Genomic DNA, 24104 nt, shown 5'->3' on the forward strand with positions numbered 1-24104 from the left:
TGTAAAAATAATTATTTTTTAAATTTATATCAGAGACAAATGTTCTGTAAATAAAACCAAAACAATTACTTTACTTATATGTAAATTGAGTTATAGTTTAAGAATTGCAGAAGCAAGAATCTCTTAAGCATTATCTAAGGGCTTCAATCCCAATCAAACAGACGGAAATTCTGGTACGTTCTCCCATCCACACATTTCCGTCCACAATATCAAACCTCAAGGAAGTTAGTGGTGAAAGTAAAGTTACAAATAAAATTGATGGTAAAAACGCACATCGTTCGATTACTCTAAATTTATGGATTTTGACAGGAACATGAATTGTATTCCACAACCACCGGAATACTCGTTATGAAAAAATTTCCGGTGGCATCTATCAGTTTTGCAGTGTTAAAATTCTACAACACAGATTGAATGTTACACCACCATCTGATACCACTATGCGATTAATCAAGAAGTTCTTCGTCTTCGTCTTCATCTTCACTATCCTCTGCGTGTTCTCCTTCTTTGTGGCCTTCTGCGTCTTCTTCACCTTCCATCTCATCATCAGTTTTTTCTTTGCCTCCAGTGTTTCCTAATAGGTATGAGTAAGAACAGAAGTTAGTAAAGGCCGAAAAGGGTCATGTGGGAACCATGTGCAAAGAACAAGTTCGTTGACAAATGATGCAGACAATTGAAGACTTCAAAATCAGAAGAAAAATGACTAAGGGGCTAAGCAATGATCAAGGGAGAAGAGAAAATGAAAAAAATTAGAATGAGAGTTGTTCAAGAAGCAAAGACTTCTCTACAGTACATAATCAATTGATTTCAGAAGGATCTCCATGTCTACTATACTAGAAAGCAACAAAAATGACAACTTTAATGACAATGTCAACAATAACCATCAAGGGAATAAGTCTAATGAACTGCTATTCACAACGCTTTCAGTAAAAGTACTTCTGGATTTGGTACTTTCAAATCACGATATGAAATAGCTCAAATGAGCTACTATTCAATACGCTTTTAGTGAATATTAGACAGCTAATATAATTGAGGCTTTGATAGAAATTTTAGTAATAATAAAAGAATCTACTTGAGGTCGAAGTGTAGGATGAGGTACCATATTCACTGAAGAGAACTTCACCCGAACACAGTCCCTTCTCAATTTTAATAAGTTGAAGAGTCATCCTGGGTCCAACCTCTTGCAATTTGACAGCACTTTTGGTAGAGGCACGATTAACTCTACCAAGATCGCTAGACAAAGTAATTGTTGCTGCTTCCTCATCAGCTTCACTTTCGGATCCATAGCCAACCCTTAAAAATCACAAAGTTAAATTAAGAGAGGAACAACCTGGCTAATTATTTTGTACAGATAGCAGAATGCAAAGGTCAAAAGGATCATATCATACAAATTTCCTTCCAGATCATCGTTCAAAATAAAAAAGTAAAAGAAAATGAAAACTTGATTAATTATCTTACTTTGTGACAAAATCACTAACGTCTTGAAGATTCCTTAGATCAGGAACCTGATGGGTCTGTACAAGTTTTCTTAATCTGCGTGAGACACCTACAGGTTGTAATCTTATGGAATAATGCCGAAAATCGATGAGCTTAGTGTCTTTGTTATAATTAAGCAACAAGATTCTTTGGCAAGTGGAGAGCTTAACCTGAAATAAAAAGTTGTGACAGTAAGAGATGAAGGACTTGGGTGTCAAGTAAGTCATGGATGTGTGTGTGCATATAAACTCACAGTTTTGACATCAATTGTTGGAAAAATATTCTGAAACATGTTAGTTGTAAGCTGTAGAGGTAAATCTCCTCTCACAAATCCAGAAAGCACAATCTGAAAAGAAAACAGAGACATAAATGTAGTGATAATAACAGGGTGAATTGCATTTGAAGAACAAACATTATCACAAAAAGTTATCAACTAGGCCTAACTTTTAAGAATATGTAACCCTTCAATGGTAAGTGAGTACAAAGAATACTTTACCAAAGCAGAATTTTTGAAAAGATCCTTAGGGCATCTAGGATGTAATTGAGATCGAGCAATGTCAGCAGCCAATGAATATTCATGTATCTTAAACGTAAGAGTAGGCCCTTGAGGGGTTGTTGCAACCCTCAAGTAAGGTGAACTTGCAGTTTTTGACAATATAAAGAAATGCGTGACACCCATGGGTCCAGCAACATTCAGAAAGTCTCTCAAATTATTCCGTTTCTTTTCCTGCAAAATACAAGACAAAAATTTATACATTCAACATTAAGACACAGAATCTCACTCCAGACGGAAATCATACACCCTTCACACAAAACAATTTCGTCCAAACCGTGTAAAACCACTATGAAAGACGAAATTCTACTTTCAAATATTAAAATCGACTCCAGTTCAACACTACTTGTTAAGTGGATTAACCCTATGCCAGTTAATCCCCAGGTCTGGGGATTTAATCACAGGAAAATCTGTTTTCAATTTCACAAATTATATTTTTACTATATTTCTAGTTGCAGGAACACAAAACAAGAAGCAATTTTGAATTCAGCCCTGAAAAGATCACATCAATCTCTACAATGTTAGGCCAAAGATGAACAACGAAAGTTAAGAAGAAGAATAAGGGAATATTGAATTAACCCTAAGGCTGAGAGCAGTATATGGGAGCATCAACTTTCTGAGGTCCATCTGAAGCTGTTTGAGAGAGGCCGGAATCTTCCCTCGTGAAAAGACAAAACTTTTAGGGATTTTCTTTCCCGTAATAGGATCCACGGTCGGTTGCTCTTCCGGTTGCTTAAACTTTTTCATCACAAAGGGTTTCCTGAATCCATGTTTGTTCTTCCTCTGTTCCATTCAAGAAGAAGATACGACGAGTTACGATAACGGGAACGATGATCGGAAAGAGAAAATAGAAACGCAGAAAAAGAGAGACGGAAACATTACCATTGTTTAAGGTTGTCTGCCGCCGAAAGGGTTTGGGCCTGAAGGAGAAGCACTGCTCAAAGGTTTAGAGTATAACTAAATGGAGAACAGTGACAAAGAAAATAATTTGAATAAGCATTAGGTTCTTAATTTAAAATGTATTTTTTAGTATTTGATAAATTTAAATTTCAAAAAAATATTTATATTCTATTTGTTACTTTCTTTTTAATTTCTCTTTAAAATATTTTTACCCTAACCATCAAAGTATTCTTTTATCATTTGGTATGCTCTGTATTATCATTCTAGAATAACATGTATTGTTAAAACATTTAACAAAAATAAATTTATTTAAAGAATAATAAATATATATATATATATATATATATATATATATAAACAAAAATTTCTTCGTAATATAGATAATATTTTAATATCTTTAATTGTGATACTCGTATTTTAGCTTAAATAAGAATAAGCGAATAATAAAATGGATACAAATAACAATATTGACTTAAAAAATTAATTTATAAGAAATTATTAGACATCTATTATAATATAAAAAAAATTATTTTATTATCCATATTTATTTTGTTGATAAGTGCAATAAAAGTTGGTTTTTTCGGTCATTTGACTTTTTTAATTTCTCTTTTATTTATATTTATATTGTTATAGCATGTTTATAAGAATTATTTTACTTTATTTATTTATTTATTTTATTAAATTATTTTCAAAAATATGTAAATTAGATATTTGTAATAAAAACAAAATTATATTCTTTACATTCATCTTTTACTATTTTCAATTTGAAAATGTAAAGTTTAAAATTTTAGTAAGATTGAAAAAAAAGTTAAAACTAACTAACTCATTATTTTAAAATATATTATTAATGGATTTATATTGTTTTTACTTAAGTCTACAAAAAATATATATATATATATATATATATATTACATTATACATGTATTAATTAAACAAGTTTAGCAACACACTAGATAAATATAGCAAAAATACATTTTATATTAATCTAACAATATGTATATTATACGAGTTTGTATATTATTGATTAGATAAGTATAATAAAAACCATTAGAGAGAGTATAGTAATATACAATAAAGAAGTTCATTCATACATTAATTAGATAAGTATAGTAAAAAAACATTAGATGGGGTATTCCATGAATCGATTAAACGATTTTAAACATATAATACAATAATTAGACAAGTATAACAAAATATATTAAATGAGTTTCTCAATGCATTAATTAAATAAGTTTAAAATTATACATTAGTTTGTTCATACAATCATTAGACAAGTATGGCAAAAAACATTAGACAAATAATTTCACACATTAATTAGACCACTCTTTGAATACTCATTTGATGAATTTGTCAATACAATATTAAACAAGTCTAACAACAAAAACTAGACGAGTCTTTCCATAAGCAAATAAGAGAAGTCTCACAATATACATTGCACAATTTTGTCTCACCATACACAAATCGTACAAGTCTATTAATACACATTAGACGAGTTTGTTTATTCATTGATAAGCAAGTCTTGTAATACACGTTAAATAAGTATGCATATACATCGATTATACAACTATGTTCATACACTAATTAAACTATAATCTAGCAACAAACACTAGACAAATATGTTTATACATTGATTAAACAAGTCTAGCAATATACATTAGATAAATTTGTCTATACACAAATTGGATGAGTTTATTAAAACGCATTAGACGAGTTTGTCCACTCACTTATTATTACACTTATTAAAAGAGTCTAACAATACATGTTATATGAATGTGCATGTATATTGATTAAACAAATAAAGTAATATATATCAGGCGAGTCTCTTGATGTAATGATTAAATGAGTCTAGCAATACATATCAAACAAGTTTTTCCATGCACTTGTTATAATAATATAACAAAAAATTACACGAGAATGTTCATACAATAATTAGACAAGTTAATTCATACATTCATTAGACAAATATAACAAAATTTATTAGACAAATGTATGAATACATTAATTAGATAAGCAAAGCAAAAAAATAGACGAGTCTGTTGATATGTTGATTAAAGGAGTCTATAAATACACATTAACCAAGTCATTCACATATTTATTAAACAACTCTAACAATATACATTAGACAAGTTTTCTATATACAAATTAGACGAGAATACACATTAATCAAGTTTGTTCATTCACCAATTAAGTGAATTTTGCAATACACATTAGATGAATGTGTTTATACATTGATTAAATGAGTATGAAAAAAAAAACATTACATAGGTTTAACAATACATGAGTATAGTAAAAAAAATTATGAGCTATTACATACATTGATTGGATGAGTTTAACAATATACGTTAGACGAGTTTGTTCATCACTGATTAAACGTGTACCGAACATACATTAAACATGTTTGTTCATACATTAATTAGATTAGTCTAACAATATATGCTAGATGAATTTATTCATTACACAAATTTATTCATGTACTAATTAGACGAGTCTAATAAGAGATATTATTGACATAGATAAATAAGTTAGACTTTGTGAGTCTATTTTATTGTACATAGTTATGTTTTTAAGGTCTTAAAATATTTAAAATTTTATATCATATTGATTTTGAAATTAAATTAAAATTATAGTGTTTTAATCAAATATAAAACCAACATTTTTTTCATTTATATTTAAATGAAAAACCTTTTGGAAAAAAAATATGAATCCTTTTTAGAAAATCTGTTTGGTAACTTCTAGAGATATTTTTTTTTCCCGACTCCATTTTCTCCTATCCACAAAATTAAAATTTAAGACCTTACTTAAGGGGTTTAAGCCCACTACCATCCAGATACACCGTACTTTTGTTTGACCCAATTTTTTACTTAAAAGAATAAGTTGAATAAAATACTTTAAAAATAGCTTATATTCAAGTCAATAAACTTAAATATAACTTAAGCTAGCTTCTTTCTCAAAACCTTTTTCATCAATTTCTTTCTCTTTCGACATTTCTTCTTTTTGGGGTTGCTGACTACAATTACTGTAACAAATGTGTGCATATTTATTTACATTTTCGAAACTAGACAATCCTTTTAAAGTTTATTGAATCAACTGAATGCACATCAATAAAATAATACAAATAATTAAATAGTATAGATAACATTGAAAAAGATAAAATCATAATTTAACGATACTAATAACAAAAAAAAATTATTTATAATTTGTTAATATTCAAATACACATAAAGATAAATACATCATAATATTTAAATTTAGATTTTAACAAGTTTATTAAAAAGAAAATTACAAATACTTTAAATTTTTAATATTTAAGGGAAAATATATATATATATATATATATATATATATATATATATATATATATATATATATATATATATATAAATATATTTTATAAGACTTTAACAGTCAATACACACATAAAATTAATATAATAATATTTATGTTTATAGTTTAACAATACACTTCATTGAATTTGTTTAGAAGTTTACTAGCCTTTTTAATAAAAATAAGAAATCTTACAACAAACACGATTTCTAAAAGTCATTGAAATATAACTGTTTTTCAGCGTAAAGTCGTGTTTCCTAACCAAACTTGAAGCTTGTTAAAAAAAAAACACAAGTCATTGAATTATAATCTATAGTGTGATAAACTCTCTTATCCAAAAAGTGCTTTTGCAATACTTTACTTCCGCAGTACAACATAGGCATTATAAAATTGAATTTTAATGTAATATTAATGTGGCAATTACAATTTTACATTGACATAATATAGCTCTCTTTACAGTAGTAAAGTTTGTTCCTATACTTCCTCACTTTTTTTTGGCACAACAGTAAGAAGTCCATTTGATACCATAGCTTTCTCCACAGTAATGAATGTTAAGCATGGATATGTAATCAGCTACAAAATTGCAATCGAGGCAACAAACCTACAAAATTACTTAATTCAATTATAAAATCAAACAATTCAGATCAACTTTAAAATCAATGATCTGATTATAAAAGAGGAATCATGATCCTATGGTTGAGATCCTGGTAGCTTAACATGCGTTTGTTAACTCCAAACTAATGCAGCCAAGGAGGATAAACCGAAAATCATATAACCAGCCTTCAGATGATAAGTTACTGACCGTTGAAGGTAAGTTCAGATTTACTTCATAATTTGGCTTGTCTAGTTAATAGTCATTATTTTTCTCCCGTTAATTTTTTCTTTCCTTCTACAACTTCTATCCTTTTGTAAACCAGAAAGACAGGGAGGTGCACTTATGTCCTTTTCAGCTTCTAAAAACTACAAGTGATATTCAAAGATATGCTGCTAATGTCATCCAGAATAAGGAGTAAGACATTACTTACCATGATGAATTACAACTCTATCCAAGGTAGCGAAGCAACACTCCATCATTCCCCAATACAAATCCCTTCTTGTCATCAATGAACCTGCAGCAAGTAGACCATATACAAGAAGATTTTACTTACTCAAGTTTTATAACCTTCAAATTAGCATTAACCAATTCTAAAAACTCCTTTACACTCTTTCCTGGAAAATTTGTCTTCCCGTTATTTTTAAAACATAAAAGATAACAATCTACTACTAGTCAACTGCATTCATCATAAAATTGAAAAGTATCATAAAGACATAAAAAATACAAAGGGTAAATTATATTGGCATTCCATAATATTTTTTTCAGATTGCACATAATACATTTGTTTTCTTTAAGTTTACTACAACCTCCTTTATAAGGGTACACAAAATTTCTCAAACAATTAGGAGAAATTAGTGAAATTTATAGGGGGTGTTTTCTACAAGTCTCCAAACATGGGGGTAAGGACAAATCTGAAGAAAGATAGGGCACATGAGTGTGATTTACTCAAATATAAATATTAAAAAAAAGGCAACATGCGGAGCCTGGTGTGGTTGGGCAGGGAACTTGCCCAGGTAAATTTTAGTTTTTAAAGGGTAGAAAATAAATAGCTATAATTATAAATTTGAGGCTCAGTAATAGTTAGACTGACTTCACTGAGTATAAATTTGCAGCAATGTTGTCAGCAGCTTTGTCACGGATCCATGACTGGCCACCATTAGTAGTTCTCAAAAGAATACCACTTCCTCCTGCTGCCCAAGCCTCATCCTGCATACATAATTTAGCAAATTACATATACAAAATAATGGCTTCCGTATTGCTCTCTGGTTTAAAAATTAAAAAAAATATTGCAAGAACTGTAGACGCTGAAGTAATATTTCAAATTTTTTTTTTTTCTTTTGGAACCTGTGGCTAGACTGATACACGCAAGAATTGCTTACTTAATAATGCAATTCTTTGAATGAAGGAACACTTTACCGTTGAACGATATCCGACATCAAGAATGCCAAAACCCCGGCTTTGAACTGGAACCTCCTCAAATTCTTCAGTTAACTGAAACAATAATTTATATTTGCTCATATTTGAAGAGAAATGAAGCAGACATCTACAGCAGGCAAAAAAGTGCAACAGAACCAATTATCTCTTATCAACAGATTTTAATTCATCAGTTTAGAAATATATCCTACTTTGTACAATAACAACAGAAACAAAAAGGTTTCAAGCACTTGAAAGCTTTCTTAGAAATAGATCTCATTCCTATAACTCTCTTCAACTTCTCCCTAGTTTAACAAGATGCAACTCAAACATTTTGGGCTAGTTGAATTGGGAACACAGATAAATTTGATAAAATGTGTACCAGGCAATCATTATTTTTCAAAATCAATCCATTTCCAAACATGCACTTAGCGTCACACGACAACAACAAAAGGAAAGTGAATGCAAGAAAGATCTTTGATCAAAGACAGAAGTTTCCTTGTTAATAAATGAGAGAAGGGAGAAAAAAGCAGTCTATGAACGTATAACATAAAGATGGAAATGTCCGAGTGAGGAAGGGTAACAAAATTAAAAGTAATTTAAGACTTACGAAAATATTTAAAAGATTATCCACAGTGACAATGGTAAGGACTGAAATGGAAGACTTTTATCTCACATTCATACCATGGAATGACATTCTCAGAATTACTTACACCTGTTCCCTTGCTGAGATAAAGACCGCCTCCACGAACAAGAAGCCAAAGACCACCATCAGCTCTCCATCCCATGTTCTGTATTCTTCTGGCAACTGCTCTATTATGTGGCTGCCAGAACGGCTGAAAATAAAATAAAATAAAATAAAACAGTTATTACCAAATATAAAGCAGAAGACAAATCACCAGTCAATGGGATATCTCATGGTTAAATAGAAAAGAAATAATCTATACAAGCCACTATCTGATGTATATATCCTAAGGAAGAGCTAATGCATCACCATAGACTTTAGTTACATCATGCATTGAGAAAGGAAGAAAGTTTTTTACAGTAAAAAAACTGATGAAAAAGAAAAAGAGAAAATCCTCTGATTTTGTCTGTTGTTAAATAATTATTTTTCCTCGGAGGTATATTCTATCTAGGGAATCAACTGAATGAAAACAAAGAAAAGAAATTCTAGGACAAATCCAAAAGGAAAGTTTTGTACATCACTTTAACTTACTTTTTGAACCTGACCAGCTTATGGCTGCTACTTCAGAATTTTCATATTGATAATTTCATTCCAGGCGAACATTTTCTCATAATTCAAATTCTAAGAAAGGCATAGCACAAGAACCAGACACAACAGAGGCAAAAAAAATGTCATCCTGAAATAAAATCCTCACCTGACCAGGCTCCCAGGTTAAGTAGAAGTTGCCCCGACTTGAGACTGCAACATACCTTCCATCTGGAGAGCGATTGACAGTATTGAAAGTCCCAGTGTAATAGCTTGCACCACTAATACCACTAGAAACTGTTCTGAAGAAGCAACACAGATAGATAAATGCCTTGACAAATAAAAATTGAAAATGTTCAACATTCACATAATACAAAAGATAAACCAATGAATGAGTTTTTGAAGCACAAAGTCAAATGAGACAAACTTCTTTAACAAACAAACCCATCAACACTCACCGTACTGCAAAACTCAAACGTTTCAATTTTATTAACACATCACTTACTATTTTGAATGAGTAGCATTAGGACACTACAAGCCATATCTGTGACAGTTCAATGCATACATACACAATCGTGCATTATTGGAAACTCACCTGTTAAGAGTAGCTGACACAGTTTCCTGAACAGCAGCTCTCCAGTTGTAACCCCTGTTAGCAGTAACGTATATTGCACCTTCGTCAGTGACCATCTCTGCACTCTTCTCACCAGTCGCTTTTATGTACACCTGCAATACATCCCATTACATTTCAGCACAATTTTCACAACACATAAATAAACACAAATATTATTATTAGAATGAATAACAATGCATAAGCACAAACATAAGTATAGCCAACCATATCCCCTGGAAGTTCGGCGCTGAGAGGTATCCTCTCCCAGCTTTCTCCAGCATTAGCAGTGTACAACAGAATCGCAGGCTTTCCAACTATCCAGCCTTCCTTCCCCTTGAAACTGATAGAATTAAAGCGATAGTTGAAATCTTCATCTTCGGCAGAGGGAATCGAACGCGGAGCCCAAGTGTTTCCTCCGTCCTTCGTCTCCAGAATTGTTTGCCTCGTCCCGAGAAGAAAACCTAAAATACGAACACGTTCATTCATTCAACTCCAATTCAAACCAAAACAACAGAATCCAAGGCGAAACGACAGAATATTACAAATTTACAATACCATGGTTGGGGTCGTCAGGGACAAAAGCGATGTCGAGAAGCACGACGCCGGGGTCGATAGGGAGGTACACTCTCTCCCACTCCGAAAGCGTGTCTTCGGCCCTCGCCGGAAAGTGAGGAAGCGAAAGCGATATTGCGGCGGTTTCGGCGAGGAAGCGTCTCCTGCTCCGGGAAATGTCGTCGGAAGAAGAAGAAGAAGAAGAGGCTTTGATGAGGAGGCTTCGATTCCGAGGGAAGGTTCGCGAGGAATGTAAAGAAGGCCTGATCAAGGAGGTTGAGTCGATGAAGGTGAATTGCAGAGTGGCCATTCTCGTCTTCTCTGTGTTTTCTCTCTCTACCTTATCCTAACGGCCTTCGCGGGTGATTTCAACCACTTCACCTCCACTCAGTGGTTCACAACTAATTCTACTACCATACTTTTTTTTCTTTTTTTCTTTTTTTCTTTTTTAAGAAAAATATTTCACTGTGAACTCTAAGATAAATAAATTAGATATATTAGCAGAAAAATTTAAAATAATTATGTTACATTTTCTTAAAGTTTAATTTAGATCCAGTGTTTTGCCAATTATAATATTTTACTTAATATTGTTACATTAAGTGTAATATAGATATATTAAAAAATTTAGACATCTCAAATATTCTATTATATATATATATATATATATAATAATAATAATAATAACTTTTTCTTTTTTATAAAGAAATCAATAAAACTTATTTAGTAGAATTATTTCATTTATTTAAAATTAAAATAAAACTTTTTTTTTTTTTGGACAAAAGGGTTTGAGATCCAAAGTAAACGAAATTCAAATAACTCATTCTTGTCATTGAATATTCATTAATAACAGATAATTTAAAATGATAATTTTTGAGAAGTTGAATTCGAATTAAGTTAAACGTGCTAGGTTAAATTTGAATCAACCCAAAAGGACCACCATTTAAAACTAATTAGAGCAAAAAGGTCTAAAGTTCCCCCTAATTTTAAGGGATTAGTAAAAACCTTAAAGCAGAAAGACATTGATTCTCAATCAGAAACAGCCACTACGTGGAGAGCTTCTACAAAAGAAAAAACAAATTCCAGACATTCGTAAAGTTGCCTGTGATACTGTGCTATATTATCATTTTTCAGTCAAATAAACTCTCTTTTCATATCTGAAACAAAAGTTAATCACTTCTTGAACTTTCTGCGTTCATAAGAATGAAAAAGTAAAACTGATATACAAAGGAGAATAGACAAATTACTGAAGATATTATCTTTAATTCATGTAAGCAAAGAATTTAGAATAACATATATACAGAAGAGAGAAAGAGTGCAGGAAACTTTCCTTGTGGAACTAATCAAGAATCGGTACACACATATAAATAATGATATACGTACCCTCTTATTTACACCATTGCAAAACTGAATCAAAATTCACGCATTCAACTATCTAGCTAGAGTGTGCATTAGCAAGTGCATATATATATATACATATATATAGCGAGTGAGTGCATTGTTGCAATAATGGAGAAAGGGAAAGAAATGGCAGAGGGAGTGTTGCAGTTCGATGAGACAACGATAAGCGCTCAAAGAGCTGCAAGGAGTGGAAACTGGAGAATGTTCAAGAAAATCTTGGAGGAAGACCCAAAGCGTTTGGTGGAGCCTTTTGACTTGTTTGGGAACACTGCCATTCACATTGCAACACGTTCCAACAATCCAGGGCTTCTCCGTGAGTTGTTGGAAATGCTGAGTGAGAAGGAGAGGTGGCATGCATTGAGGAAGGGAAATTGTGTGAATAACACCCTTCTCCACGAGATCATCTTCTGTACTACGGTGGAGATGGCTGGTGTTGTGTTGAAGTTTGAGAATGAGGCTGCACCAGAAGACATAACAGAAGAAAAGAAAAGACAACCATTGCTAGAGATCGTAAATGACTCAGGTGAAACCCCTCTCTTTAGGGCTGCTAAACTTGGCAGGCTTAAGATGCTCAAGTATATGGCCAGTCATGCTGAGGGTGACATAAGAAGGCTTTTTGTTAGATTTGACAAATATTCCATTCTTCATGCAAGCATTCTTGGACAGTTTTTTGGTACGTATGTGTCTCATTCTGTGTTCTATATCTCTATCTCACTTTTACGTTCTGCAACACTTGTAAAGACAAGTGTTGCTTTTCAAGATAGTATATATAAAGCTAAAGAATATTACTTTTCAAGATATTATATATAAAGACAATGACTGGGGTGTTGCTTCTATCTTTCTGGTACAGATGTTGCTATCTGGCTGTTGAATATGGATGAAAAACTAGCTCAACACAAGGATATGAATGGAATGACATGTCTTCAACTTCTATCCAATATGCCACTTGTATTTAGGAGCCAAGCACCTGCCATGGGAACAGTGAAGAATCTTATATATAACAGTGCATATCTGTCTCAATTTTCCATTTTCCCAAATCCACATATATTATGTTTCGATCAATTTTTTCAAAACATAATCTGGTGCTCATGGATTAAAATTTGGCTGACACAGTGCTTCCTGAGGAAGGATATGAGATCCATGATGATGATGAAAATGGCAGTGCCGACTACTACACACGTCAAAGGAACGATATAGAAAGCGGCCAACAAGACAAGGCAAAGTTTCCTAGTTCAGGTACTCCTGGTCTTGAAAATTGTTTGTTAATGTGCAGGCATAATCACCTCATTCACACACACAGGGATTAAGAAAATGAAATTCCTAATGGAAAATATAAACCACAATAAGTGACAAAAATTCACAAATTGCAGTTCTTTCGAGGATCAACTATGCTGTTTGGAGAACTATGGCAAAAGGTTACAAGTTACAGCTAGCTTTAATTATTAACAGATGTTATATTTTATTTTGTTCTCATGCGATCTGATTTAACATGGGTAAGACTGTCTCATCCTCAAACATCTGTCAACTACTGACAAAACAAACTAGATTAACTGTGTCTTATAGTTAGTTTCTGTTTGATCGGTTTTTATGCATGATCATGCATTTTGCAGAGTTTGATGGGATTGGACGTATATGGAAACTAAAGAAGCAGCATAAATTAGCTGAGCATCTGTCTGAGTTGTTAGTGGAGAAGGACTTTTCATGGCAGATTTCGTTTCATGAAAACTTCCAACCCTTGATTGTATTGCCGGTTCTTTCCTCCAAATCAGACAGGATAAAACACCTTCACCACACGAAGGAGATGCACAAGATCAACAGTGAAATGTCTCGTTCCAGAAGTTACAGACCTATAACCACCGCAATAAGTTTTCCCCATTCTCAGAACTACACGCCACTTCTCATGGCAGCTGGCTCAGGAATCGTGGAAATCGTTGGGAAAATCATTGACAGGTTTCCGGAGGCCATTTGTCACGTTAGCCAGGATGAACACAACGTTCTACACATGGCTGTGAAGCACCGTCAGCTGAAGATCTTTAACATGCTAAAGAAACATTCAGCATTCAAATCATTGATATTCCGGATAACTGCAGAAGGTCGTACTCTCTTGCACCAAATTTCGAGAATGGAGTTTTACGTAGAGCAGCACCTACCTGGTGTTGCATTCCAACTCCAAGACGAGCTGCGCTGGTACGAAGTAAGCTCCTATATTCATCTCATTACTAGAAAAAATTATTGCATAGTCTAACTCTAATATTGTAGCCATGGCTCATTAATTCACTTGACATTTTGTTAAGCTTTTAAGATTCAATTACTCACAACTTGAATCTGTGGGGTGCAGCGAGTGAAAGACATTGTTCCAGCATACTACCTGATGCACTGCGACAAAGACGGGCTAACAGCGGAAGATGTTTTGGAAATGGAGCATAGGGAGATGCACAAAGAAGCAAAAGGGTGGATTAAGGAAACGGCACAGTCATGCTCAACCGTGGCTGTCCTTGTTGCCACGGTGGTTTTTGCGGCGGCCTACACCATCCCAGGTGGCACTAATCAGAACAATGGCACGCCTTTGTTTCTGGGTTCTCGCGTGTTCCTGTTTTACACCGTGACGGACGTTGTGGCACTTGTGAGTTCACTGGCATCAGTGGTGATGTTTCTGTCAATCCTGACATCCCCTTTTGAGCTGTGGGATTTCCGAAGGTCTCTGCCGCAAAAACTGAGCTTAGGGTTTGCATGTCTCTTCTTCTCGCTGGTGTGCACGATGCTGACATTCAGTGCAACAGTTTTGCTGACCATTCGGTTGGAGAATCACCAGAAATGGGCTTCGGTTTTGTTTTGCTGTGCTGTGTTCTTTCCTGTGGCATTCTTTTGGAGAATGCAATTTCCACTTTACAAGATGATTCAACATCTCGCTAAGCGCCTTTTCAAGACGCTAAGACAAGCAGTGCCAACAACGTTTGTCAAATATTCCAGGAAAAGGGCTCAGACAAGAAATTATAACGTTATCAATGACTGAGCTAGCTTGTTATACATGAGAAAACAATAACTAATTCATCTCATCTTAAACTTTTAAAATGATATATATAAAATAAATTTCATTAAGCTAGAACTAGCGTTATTGTATTTTCTAAAGTAAGAGAAATATGTTAATTAAGAATTTAACATATTTACTTGTGTATATCATACAAGTTTTATCTCATATATAATAATAGGAAAAACTATTTTTAACAATACTTTTTTAACAACTTTTTGACAACGCATACGTGACAGCTTGTGATTGGTCCATTTTAAATATCTTTTAAACATAAATTCAAATAGACCAATAAAATGATGACATGTGTCCCGTTGTCAAAAAAGTTGTCAAAAAGTGTTGTCAAAATATCATTGTCCCATAATAATAATATTAGTTGAGATTGGGTTAAATCATAGAGAACTTTTTTTGGAATCCAACCTGAGTCAAACTTATAATATTTCACTTAATATTAGAATTATAAGTGTAATATAAGAAATATTCAAATCTAATAATCTATAATATACAATTATTTCATTTATTTAAATTTAAAATTAAAATTAAACTAAATTAAATTTTAAATGAAATTCAAATAACTCATTCTTTGTTAATTGAATAATTCATATTTCAATAACTAGATAACTTAAATAATAAATTTTAAGAAGTTGAATTTGAATTAAGTTAAATGTGTTAGGTTAAATCTGAATCGATCTCATGAGTCCAATAAAAACAATAATGCTCTTGTCAAAAAATTATTGAAATATCATGATCCAATCAATTAGGTGAGATTTATACTATAGTAAAGTAATCCGCATCCCGATTCAGTTTTCAATAAACATTTTAGATGTTCAAAGACATAATGCCAGATGAATTTTATTCTTTCTCTATTATATTCATTAGTTATTTTATATGTAATTTATTCAATGACCATGATTCATTATTAATCAAATGATACGTTGTGCATACCGCGTTTTCATTATTTTAAATAAACTATTTTAGGCATCACATGAGATGAGTTTTTCTCTTTTTTATTATTCTTATTTATGTAAAACCAATATTAGTTTTCTTATATAAGTTGTAGCATGTAGTGTTTGAAATGTAAGAGAATTGTTTTGAAAGCTCATATATTGATAATACAATGATGGGAAATGATAGTGCAATGTGTGAAACCAAGTGCAGGTATGATGTTTTCCTTAGTTTTAGGGGAGAAGACACTCGTCACACATTCACTTGTCATCTCTATCATGCTTTGCGTCGGAAGGGAATTATCACCTTCATGGATGATGGAGAACTCAAGCTTGGAGATCAGATTGGTCCAACACTTCTTAGGGCCATTGAAGAATCGAGCATCTCAATTGTTGTTTTATCAGAAAATTATGCAGATTCTTCATGGTGCCTTGATGAACTTGTGAAGATCCTCGAGTGTAAGGAGTCAAACAACCAGCTGGTTTGGCCAATCTTCTACAAAGTGAATCCGTCAGATGTGAGACATCAGAAGGGAAGTTATGGTGAGGCCATGACTAACCATGAAAAAAGGTTTGGAAAAGACTCAAAGAAGGTGCTCCAATGGAGGTCAACCTTGACTGCCATAGCCGATATGACAGGAGAGCATCTGAAATCTGAACAAGGGTAAGTAATACGACATGAAGTAGCCTTATTCTATTAAATAATTAAAAAAAATATATGTTTACTGATGAATGTATATATGGATGACTGTTCATGTTTTAGGAGAGATGAATCCAAGTTTATAGAAGAACTTGTTAGCATGATTTTCATGAAAGTGTCTCCTAAATATTTGTCAAGTGATGAGCATATAGTAGGACGAGAGTATCGAGTTGAAGAACTGAAATCACTTCTAAACCTTGAGTCTCCTAATATCAAATTGTTAGGGATTCATGGAACAGGTGGAATTGGCAAAACCACACTTGCCAAAGCTTTGTATGACTCCATTTATAAACAGTTTCAGGGTTCATGTTTTCTTTTCAACGTTCGAGAAAATTCAAATCAAATTAATGGTATAGAATTTCTGCAACAAAGGCTTCTATCAGAGATCCTTGAGGACAGTAAAATTCAGCTGGCAAGTAAAGCAGAAGGAACCAGCAGAATAAAACAGAGTCTACGTTCAAAAAGAATTCTCATAGTTCTTGATGATGTTGATGACATTGAACAGTTTCAAAATTTGGCAGGGAAAAGATTTTGGTATGGTAAGGGGAGCAGAATCATTGTAACAACAAGAGATAAAAAATTACTTGATGTTGGTGGGGTCGAGAACAGATATGAAGTGAAAGGGCTAAACAACCAAGAGTCTCTGGAACTCTTCTGTCAAAGTGCCTTTGGAAACAGTTGTCCTGAAACAAACTATGAAGATCTGTCAAATCGAGCAATAGGCTGTTGCAAAGGCCTTCCACTGGCCTTAAAAGTTCTGGGCTCTCATATGATTGGAAAAGATTTTGGTGGATGGAAGACTGCATTAGATAGATATGAGAAGGGTCCACATCAAGATGTTCAAAAAGTTCTCAGAATAAGCTATGACAGCTTGCCCTTCAATGAGAAAAACATTTTTCTCGACATTGCATGCTTCTTCAAAGGGCAAAGATCAGAATATGTAAAGAGAGTATTGGATGCATGTGACTTTAACTCAGGAGATGGAATTGATACATTAGTTAATAAATCTTTATTAACTGTTGACAGCCAAAGCGAATGTTTGGAGATGCATGACCTGATACAAGACATGGGTAAAGAGATTGTCAAAGAGGAAGCATGGACTGAAATTGGTGAACGCAGCAGATTGTGGTTTCACGAAGATGTTCTTCGAGTACTTGCTGATGATATGGTAAGTGATAGTTCCCAACTTTGTTTCTTGATTTTATCATTTTCAAACATGTTAGCTTAAAATTTTGACAACATAATTAATTTCACTTTTGATTATTTTAAAGGGAAGTGGGAAGATTCAAGGACTAATGCTCGATCCCCCTCAAAGAGGAAGAATTAATTGTACTGGTACTGTATTTGAGAAGATGAAGAATCTTAGAATTCTCATTGTTCGTAATACGAGCTTTTCACATGAGCCTAGTTGTCTCCCAAATAACCTAAGGCTACTTGATTGGAAGAATTACCCTTCAAAATCCTTCCCTTCAGAATTTTATCCCAGGAATATTGGGGCATTTAATTTAAGTAGAAGTGTGCTCGCACTGAAAGAACCATTTGAGGTACAAGTGCTTCTTGTTTAGATTACTTGATCTAACTGTATATAAACATTTGTTCTTTCAATCACCTTCCTCTAAAACAATTGACATGATGTGGATGAATTGTTGTTAATTAATTGATTTATTTACGTTTTTGCAGAGATTTCAGCATTTGACTTATATGAATATATCTTATTGTAATATGGTTACTAAATTTCCTGATGTGTCTGGGGCCAAAAATTTAAGAGAATTGAGACTCGATGGATGCGAGAAACTGGTTACTATTCATGAATCAGTTGGACTTCTCGCTAACCTTGTTTTTCTAAGTGCTTCAGAATGCATCCTACTCAAAAAGTTTTTTTCAACAATGTATTTGCCTTCTCTCGAATACCTTTCCTTAAACCTCTGCACAAAACTAGCGTTCTTCCCAGAGATCAGTGGAACGATGAACAGCAAATTGAAGATTAATATGTTGGATACAGCTATTACCGAGCTTCCAGAATCCATTGAAAAACTTACTGGACTTACCTATCTTGACATGACAGATTGCAAGGAACTTCAACATGTACCAGGTAGTTTATTTATGTTGCCAAATTTTGTCACATTAAAAATTGGAGGGTGTCGTCGGCTTCGAGAGTCAATTACAAGGTTCAAAGGAAGTGATTCAGTTCGCCCAAAACTTGAGACATTACATTTCGATAATGCTTATCTATCTGAGAAAGATGTTCGTACGATTATTTACCATTTTCCTAACTTGAAAGACTTAAATATATCGGGCAACCCAGTTGTGTATCTCCCAGCATGCATTAAAGAATCTACTAACTTGACAAGTCTTCACCTGAGGTATTGTGATGTGCTTCAAGAAATTCCAGCACTGCCGTCAAGTGTTCAGAAAGTAGATGCAAAATACTGCCATTCCTTAAGTTCGAAGTCATTAAACATCTTGTGGAATCAGGTTAAGTAGCACTTTTTACTGATATATATTTACATAGCAAACAACGTATCTTGGTCTTTAGGAGATCTTTTTGTACATAGTTCCAGAATTTCCTCTGCATATTATTTCATTCTAACAAAAACAAAATAACAAAGTATGTAGTATATAAGAATGGAAAACACAAACCTATGTAGCTTACAGTGGAGTTTATTAAAGGACAAATGTAAGATTCTTTTCTGGTTTGTCGGATGTTTCACAGGTCCGTAAAGAAACGAAAAGATTAGAAGTGGTGATGCCAAAAAGGGAGATTCCAGAATGGTTTGACCATGTTAATAAGGGAGGGTTTCCAGAATTCACTGCTCGTAGAAAGTTCCCAGCTCTTGCTCTAGCTTTAGTGTTCGGTGAAGTGGATGCCATAGCCGACAGAGAAATAATGGAAGGTCGCTGGAGAACTGTTGGAATGCATTTATTCATTCAAGGTAAACGCAGACGGTACCATAATTTCAGCGTGGCCGAGAATCATGTGTTGCTGTGTGACCTGCGAGTTTTGTTCAGTTTGGAGAAATGGGAGGATGTAGGATTTGGAGTTGATGAGGATTGGAAGACCTTACGAGTTTCCTGTGAAACAAATTTGAGTCTATGTTCATGGGGAGTGTATGTCTACAAAACTGAGACTAACATGGATGATATCAACTTCAATAGTCAACATCCAAGTTCCTCTTTGGTGTGGAGTGATGACGAGCTGATCAGTGATATGGATAAAATAGTAAGCAAGACAAGAAGTTTGAATCTACCAGAAATGCATAGGGAGTATCGTATGTGGAGCACTGGATCTCGAAAACGCGCCTATTTTAAAGGTGAAAGTAGCCAAGGTTTGGAAAAAGCATCGAGAAGGGTCATGGCCTTAAGAAGGGTGGAAGGAAAATCGGGAATGAACATTGAGGATGAGAAGGACAAAGATTTGGATGCAATGTTGGTTGTGCTGGGAACTGCAGAACTTGATAAACATTTTCATTATCCTAACAGTCACACTGCCGAATCCTTTACTTCAAAATATTGCTGTATACTTTGAGGAAACTTTGAGGAAGTAGAGAAAGTTAAGAAATAGTGCTAGATACCCTGTTCTGTAGTACAACTTATTCCTTGATCAAAATGCATTTATCAAACTCAAGATTAGAATGCTGATTGTTCTGAACACTCATTTGATTGCGGCAACAATATCTGTGAAGTAACTTAATGTTGCTTGAATGGATTAAAGAATATTTTTACTTGACAACTCATGATGTGAATTCTGGCTATATTGTATAAATTGTATTTTTACTTATATATTAACAATTGATTCTTAAAGTACGTGGCAATTTCCTAACTATTATACTGTCTATAAGGAAAAAGATAATAATTCACATGAGAAAGATAGGCGTTGTGTTGTGTTGGGGAATCTCCACTAAATCATAAAAACACAGCTCGTTTGACCAATCTTCTACAGAGTGGATCCCTCATACGTGAGGCATAAGAATGAAAGTTATGGCCACTAAATAGAATTTCATTTTCATAAATTGAAAAGAATACATACATTTAGAACTAAATACAATTGATGAATGAAATAGAAACAACAAACAATTGAATAACGAATTATTAAAACCTTAAAAAACAGGAGGAAAGGCAAAAGCTTGACTTAGTTGACAGAGCTGCAAATGTTTCTGATGATTCCAGCTGATCCGGTTAATGGTTCAATATCTCCCATTTTGATCATAGCAGCTGCAAAGTCAGACTTAAAAGTTGTAGGATTTTTGCTGTATTCGGACACAATAGAATCTGTAGAGCCTCCACTGAATAGAACTTGATCTGAGTGAAGAAGACCCTTCTTCTGAATCAAATTCTTGAAGTAGTTGTTGTCAAATGAATTAGGTGTCACCAAGTCTAGTGCTGCCAATTTCTTGTCATTATCATCATTGACAACTAATGGACAACCCCGTTGACGAGTGCTTGCAAATCCAGCATCAATATCACTTGCATTGTTGTAAATCCTTCCACGGAATGTCGAACATTGAGCTTGTCCAATTGTGTGAGCACCTGCATGCATTAACATACACAGTATTTCTTTAATCTCACCCTTATACTGTACAAATATAAATTAGTAAATGTTTTCAAACATATATATGATAAATGAATCAATTACCAGATAGAGTAACCATGTCTCTGGCAGTGAGTCCCTTCTTGTTGAATCTAGAAATAAGAATGTCAACATCGTCTGTAAAACGTGGAAGGTCATTAGTGGCTTCAATTTTGCTTGCTGTGGTAGAATCTCTTCTTCCAAGTTTCACAGTCCATGATGGACCACCCACCTGATCAAGAATTCAAAAAAAATGAATGATTAAGTCATTACTTATACTATACAATATTACGTTAAAACCATCAAACATTTGTCAATCTAAGGTTGTTACTCACAGCAAATGATGCATCACGAGCAGCTACTGCCACAATGTCTGCACATGATACAACTCCTGGACACACTTTCTCCACCTCAGTTTTTGCTTGATCGATAACGTTAAATCCTCTTACTGAGTTAAAGTTCTGAGGTGCAGTCTTTTCACTCTCGATGGTGGAGCTATCATCAAGCAAAATTGATGCATCACAACCCTGCAAAAGCATATGAAAAGATTCCCAGTTAATGATTTTATGGTCCAATATAGTTAAGCTTAAAGTTAGTATATGGTATTGATCAGTAAACAAGAAAATGAAGATGTGTGTATTACCTGAACAAAACAATCGTGAAAATGAAGGCGAATGAGAGATGCAGCCATGCGACGTTCCTTAGAAACTGCAGTACGAATGACAGTTCTNATGGTGGAAAGTGCATTGGGACATGTACTCTCATAAAACTTAGAAGACAATTGTGCATCANATANTGTGGCTAACAACACNAACGTAGTGACAACAAAACTTGCTATGCTTGAAGTTCTGCACGCCATCTATGAATATCACGTTCCAATATTAAATACAATGAACTGAATCAATTATTTAACTCAACACTGAAGAGAAGTAAAGAACTAATATTGGTATCGAACAATAAAGAAAGAGAATGAAGATGAAGATGATGGAAAAAGATGGTGGAATGGTGGTGAATTTATAGGAGGTTTTNGTTTGTGTTAGAATCATTCGCAGTCATTAAAATCTGCTCAACGCGGTGTTGTGCTGAAGGTTGCAGCTNGCCATATACACTGTATAAAAGCTTTTTGACCAATTCTTGTATTCATTATCCTTTAGTTGTTTTGTCGCCTGTTTTGAATATATCTTAGTATAAGGAAAAACTTTGCATGAAATTGGTATTCTTATATGACAAGTTCTCTCTCGTATATGTGCATGAACGGTGGTTAGTTTCCAAGATAATGCCACAACAAACTTGTACGAAATGTTTTTGTCTGTTTGTGTTGTATTAATCACAGACACGTGCTACAAATATNAATTGAATTGTCATTTTGAATAGTGTGTCTGCATATACTTGGTTATTAGTATTGGAAATATATTGTATAATTTATTTGTAAAATAGATGGAACGTAAAATTAAGAACATAAATAAATAAATATTTTATTTGATCAGGGTTTCTCTATTGAAATTCTTATCAGGCATAAATATTGTACTGTTTAGCATATATAACCATTGTTACCATGCTATATTTAGTTGTTTCCACTCTAATNGTTAATTTAATTATTTTATTTGACCAGGGTTTCCTTAATCATTAGCCCATTTCACTTTTTTATATATACTTTTGTTAACGGTAATTGTATGATTAGTCTGTTTGACTTTTTTATACATATTTTTGCTAACGTAATTGTAGTTGACTTTCTGATTATAAAAATTATCTATTCTNATTTTGATTCTTTATATAGTTGCCATTCTTGATGTTGACAGTTTGTCAAACATAAAAAAGAGAAAGTTCTCATCCACAACTTTACTTTCTTTCGGTAAAAAAAGTATTATTTTTCTTAATTTGACTTTAGTGCGCATCAATACATTTACTTAGAGTGATTAGTAAACTCTTATAAAAAATAAAGCAATTACTTTTTTTTAATGTACACATTATCTACAATATTTTGTAAAATGTATAATTTTTTTATACAAAAAAATTACTTGGAACTAAAATATTATTCTTTAAGAGGAAAAATGTTAAATTCGAGTTTTGAAAACAAAATATGATTGAAAAGTTTTCACTAAAAGTAATTATCATATGGTCGAATGATANAAAAGTTTTCACTAAATCTTTAAATTTTATTTTGTCAAAATGGTCGAATCAAAATGATCACGTGGGATATTGTTTCAAGCATAAAAATCAAGACATTTGNAAATTTGTTTTCATCAAACTAATTTGTTAAACAATATAATGTGAAAAAACATAAAAAGACAAGTATAAGCCGACAAGATCTCTTTCAAGGAAGCTTTCAAATGTTNAGATTAATCCAAATCATTGTGACTTATAATATAACTTTACGCATGCTGGCTAGCTATAGTTATATTATACCTAGTCCAACTAACTTTAATTATTATATATAACTATAGTAATCTCGATTATTATATGTGAGGTAAATTTTTAAGAAATTAATTTAAAAGGTAATTCACATCTATCATGAAGTCAAATATATAATTAACAAAAATATAACAATAGTATGTGTAAAATTATTTTTATTTATTTACTAAATAAATCNTATGACTTATTTGTGATTGTCCGAATTGTAAAAAAAAAAACAAAAGTTCTTATCTTAATTTTAAAATTATATCATTTTCATTATTTTTTCAATGTTTTTTATTTTATTTTCTCAATTTCAAACATTTTATCGTTTTATTTCTAAAATTTTTGATATATTTTATCTTTAATTATATATCATCANCGTGTCTATGAAAGAGAAATAAATTGGTCTTCATAAATATTATTTGAACCATTATGTTTTGA

General features: G+C 32.9%; 5 protein-coding genes across 7 annotated transcripts in view; 2 read left to right on the top strand and 3 right to left on the bottom strand.

Annotated features, from left to right (window-relative positions):
• Positions 1 to 104: 104 nt before the first annotated feature.
• LOC106754515 (peter Pan-like protein) lies at positions 105 to 3044 on the bottom strand. The gene is made up of 7 exons (XM_014636536.2): positions 2909 to 3044; positions 2606 to 2809; positions 1970 to 2200; positions 1727 to 1819; positions 1456 to 1643; positions 1097 to 1290; positions 105 to 571 (listed from the first exon to the last, which is right to left on the bottom strand). The coding sequence occupies exons 1-7, from the start codon at positions 2909 to 2911 to the stop codon at positions 444 to 446; spliced, it is 1041 nt and encodes a 346-aa protein (XP_014492022.1). The 5' UTR covers positions 2912 to 3044; the 3' UTR covers positions 105 to 443.
• A 3535-nt stretch (positions 3045 to 6579) lies between these two features.
• LOC106756572 (photosystem II stability/assembly factor HCF136, chloroplastic) lies at positions 6580 to 11023 on the bottom strand. Of its 2 annotated transcripts, XM_014639047.2 has the most exons (9): positions 10636 to 11021; positions 10306 to 10541; positions 10063 to 10193; positions 9637 to 9769; positions 8971 to 9093; positions 8261 to 8335; positions 7935 to 8050; positions 7275 to 7358; positions 6580 to 6850 (listed from the first exon to the last, which is right to left on the bottom strand). In XM_014639047.2, the coding sequence occupies exons 1-8, from the start codon at positions 10940 to 10942 to the stop codon at positions 7292 to 7294; spliced, it is 1188 nt and encodes a 395-aa protein (XP_014494533.1). In that variant the 5' UTR covers positions 10943 to 11021; the 3' UTR covers positions 6580 to 6850; positions 7275 to 7291. The 2 variants fall into 2 exon arrangements, with proteins under 2 accessions (XP_014494533.1, XP_014494534.1); XM_014639048.2 differs by lacking the exons at positions 6580 to 6850; positions 7275 to 7358; positions 7935 to 8050 and having other exon boundaries at positions 8942 to 9093; positions 10636 to 11023.
• Positions 11024 to 12138: 1115 nt separating this feature from the next.
• Positions 12139 to 15043, top strand: LOC106778264. Its single transcript, XM_014666207.1, has 5 exons — positions 12139 to 12703; positions 12881 to 13033; positions 13144 to 13266; positions 13641 to 14224; positions 14369 to 15043. The coding sequence occupies exons 1-5, from the start codon at positions 12139 to 12141 to the stop codon at positions 15041 to 15043; spliced, it is 2100 nt and encodes a 699-aa protein (XP_014521693.1).
• A 941-nt stretch (positions 15044 to 15984) lies between these two features.
• LOC106778273 (TMV resistance protein N-like) lies at positions 15985 to 20446 on the top strand. Its single transcript, XM_014666219.2, has 5 exons — positions 15985 to 16666; positions 16766 to 17870; positions 17974 to 18246; positions 18383 to 19177; positions 19416 to 20446. Exons 1-5 carry the CDS (start codon positions 16176 to 16178, stop codon positions 20226 to 20228), a joined length of 3477 nt encoding a protein of 1158 aa, XP_014521705.2. The 5' UTR covers positions 15985 to 16175; the 3' UTR covers positions 20229 to 20446.
• Positions 20447 to 20688: 242 nt separating this feature from the next.
• The window catches only part of LOC106755828 (lignin-forming anionic peroxidase), a 15023-nt gene continuing 11607 nt past the window's right edge, over positions 20689 to 24104 (bottom strand). For both annotated transcript variants that reach the window (XM_014638045.2, XM_022777773.1), the window contains exons 3-6: positions 21913 to 22128; positions 21605 to 21796; positions 21336 to 21501; positions 20689 to 21229 (exon numbers count right to left, since the gene is read on the bottom strand). In XM_014638045.2, the coding sequence (XP_014493531.1) occupies positions 20832 to 21229; positions 21336 to 21501; positions 21605 to 21796; positions 21913 to 22128 (972 nt within the window). In that variant the 3' untranslated portion in view covers positions 20689 to 20831. The remainder of the gene's footprint in view (positions 21230 to 21335; positions 21502 to 21604; positions 21797 to 21912; positions 22129 to 24104) is intronic.

The sequence above is a fragment of the Vigna radiata genome, chromosome 2 (assembly GCF_000741045.1).
Source record: "Vigna radiata var. radiata cultivar VC1973A chromosome 2, Vradiata_ver6, whole genome shotgun sequence".
Lineage (NCBI taxonomy): Eukaryota > Viridiplantae > Streptophyta > Magnoliopsida > Fabales > Fabaceae > Vigna > Vigna radiata.

What these genes read in the sequence shown, in the direction of transcription:
- LOC106754515 (XM_014636536.2), bottom strand. An exon ending in ATACTGCTCTCAGCCTTAGG is followed by an intron (nt 2,201 to 2,605) that starts GTTAATTCAATA and finishes TGTATTTTGCAG; the next exon opens with GAAAAGAAACGGAATAATTT. An exon ending in GTTAGTGATTTTGTCACAAA is followed by an intron (nt 1,291 to 1,455) that starts GTAAGATAATTA and finishes GTGATTTTTAAG; the next exon opens with GGTTGGCTATGGATCCGAAA.
- LOC106756572 (XM_014639047.2), bottom strand. Translation starts at nt 10,942, where the DNA reads ATGGCCACTCTGCAATTCACCTTCATCGACTCAACCTCCTTGATCAGG. An exon ending in TAACCTGGGAGCCTGGTCAG is followed by an intron (nt 9,094 to 9,636) that starts GTGAGGATTTTA and finishes TTTTATTTTCAG; the next exon opens with CCGTTCTGGCAGCCACATAA. An exon ending in ATGTCGGATATCGTTCAACG is followed by an intron (nt 8,051 to 8,260) that starts GTAAAGTGTTCC and finishes TTATGTATGCAG; the next exon opens with GATGAGGCTTGGGCAGCAGG.
- LOC106778264 (XM_014666207.1), top strand. Translation starts at nt 12,139, where the DNA reads ATGGAGAAAGGGAAAGAAATGGCAGAGGGAGTGTTGCAGTTCGATGAG. An exon ending in CATTCTTGGACAGTTTTTTG is followed by an intron (nt 12,704 to 12,880) that starts GTACGTATGTGT and finishes TTTCTGGTACAG; the next exon opens with ATGTTGCTATCTGGCTGTTG. An exon ending in GAAGAATCTTATATATAACA is followed by an intron (nt 13,034 to 13,143) that starts GTGCATATCTGT and finishes TGGCTGACACAG; the next exon opens with TGCTTCCTGAGGAAGGATAT.
- LOC106778273 (XM_014666219.2), top strand. Translation starts at nt 16,176, where the DNA reads ATGATGGGAAATGATAGTGCAATGTGTGAAACCAAGTGCAGGTATGAT. An exon ending in CATCTGAAATCTGAACAAGG is followed by an intron (nt 16,667 to 16,765) that starts GTAAGTAATACG and finishes TTCATGTTTTAG; the next exon opens with GAGAGATGAATCCAAGTTTA. An exon ending in GAGTACTTGCTGATGATATG is followed by an intron (nt 17,871 to 17,973) that starts GTAAGTGATAGT and finishes ATTATTTTAAAG; the next exon opens with GGAAGTGGGAAGATTCAAGG.